The 1,489-nt window shown below is 49.7% G+C and overlaps 1 protein-coding gene across 1 annotated transcript in view; it reads left to right on the top strand.

The window, feature by feature from the left end:
* The first annotated feature begins 1,462 nt into the window (after positions 1–1,462).
* Positions 1,463–1,489, top strand: part of LOC144603805 (cytochrome P450 2K1-like) — an 8,999-nt gene continuing 8,972 nt past the window's right edge. Inside the window, exon 1 of the mRNA XM_078417513.1 lies at positions 1,463–1,474. Within this exon, the coding sequence (XP_078273639.1) occupies positions 1,463–1,474 (12 nt within the window). The remainder of the gene's footprint in view (positions 1,475–1,489) is intronic.

Here is a 1,489-nt window from a genome sequence, read left to right as displayed (position 1 = left end):
GGAGGTTGCAAGAGTTCCTGTCACAGTTATCCAAAACAGTTCCGTAATAGAGTACTTACTCTCTGATTTAGGGACACATTCAGAGACGGACATCAAGTGCCGCTGGAAGGTCATCAACTCGGTGAAGGACGCTCTTTGGTCGGCCCGAACCTTGTTGGTCTCCCATCAGAGCGAGATGTCCGTCGGGGAATGTTGCCAACTGGCCCGCTCCAGACAGCAGGAGTACATGCTGAGGGACGCACTGAAGCTCGGTGCAGCCAACGCCAAGGCTCTGTGGGGGAGGACCACAGTCTAGGGTCCTTCCGCTGCTGCACATTGGGGGGGGGGGGGGGGGGGCAGGGTGTGGTGGGGACACCCCTCAAACAAGGGAAGGGATTTCACCCCAGTGGGCCACATGATTGGCAAGGGTGCCGGGTATAGTTATGGTTTTTGGGAACACTACCAAGTATACCTCTTCCTCACTGATTCTCAACACAGGCACACCACAGGGCTGTGTGCTCAGTCCTCTCCTGTACTCACTGTTCACGCACGACTGTACTGCTAAGCACAGCTCAAACGTCATCTTTAAGTTTGCTGACGACACGACCATCTTGGGCCTCATCACAGACAACAATGAGACGGCCGACAGAGAGGAGGTAAAGGCACTAAACAGCTGGTGCCAGGAAAATAACCTCTCTCTCAATGTCAGCAAAACTAAAGAGATGATCGTGGACTACATGGGACAGCGGGGGAGTGGACACCTCCCCATCCACATCGGTGATGCTGAGGTTGAAAGGGTCAGCAGCTTTAAGTTCCTCGGTGTGCACATCACTGAGGACCTTTCCTGGACACTTCACACGGACACAATAACAAAGAAGGCCCACCAGCGGCTCTTTTTCCTGAGAAGACTGAGGAAGTTTGGCATGAACGCCAGCATCCTCACAAACGTCTACAGATGCACCATCGAGAGCCTGCTGACGGGCTGCATTACAGTCTGGTACGGGAACTGTTCTGCCCACAGCCACAAATCACTACAGAGAGTGGTGTAGACGGCACAGCACATCACTGGCAACTGTCTCCCGGCCGTTCAGGACATTTCTACCGGCGGTGCCTGCGGAAGGCACGCAGCATCATCAAGGACCACAGCCACCCAGCACACAGGCTGTTCTCCTTGTTACCGTCAGGCAAGCGATACAGGAGTATGGCTGCGCGTACCACCAGACTTAAGAACAGTTTCTACCATCAGGCCATCAGGTTTCTGAACTCATAAACACATTTCACATCATATATGTTGATTATTTTAATATTGTCTTTTTATCTTACTAATGTCATTTTTATCTTATTTATCCTTGGAATATTACTGCTGAGGTGACCTGTTGTCCTGTCAAATACATTTCATTGTATCCTTGACCATGTGCCAACCTACATATGACAAATAAAATTATTATATTATTAAATATTATTATAAATCGTTAATGAATGTATGTATAATCAGGTAGGTTTAGGCGGA

Source organism: Rhinoraja longicauda, chromosome 21 (assembly GCF_053455715.1).
Source record: "Rhinoraja longicauda isolate Sanriku21f chromosome 21, sRhiLon1.1, whole genome shotgun sequence".
Lineage (NCBI taxonomy): Eukaryota > Metazoa > Chordata > Chondrichthyes > Rajiformes > Arhynchobatidae > Rhinoraja > Rhinoraja longicauda.
This window is presented reverse-complemented; position numbering and strand designations above follow the sequence as displayed.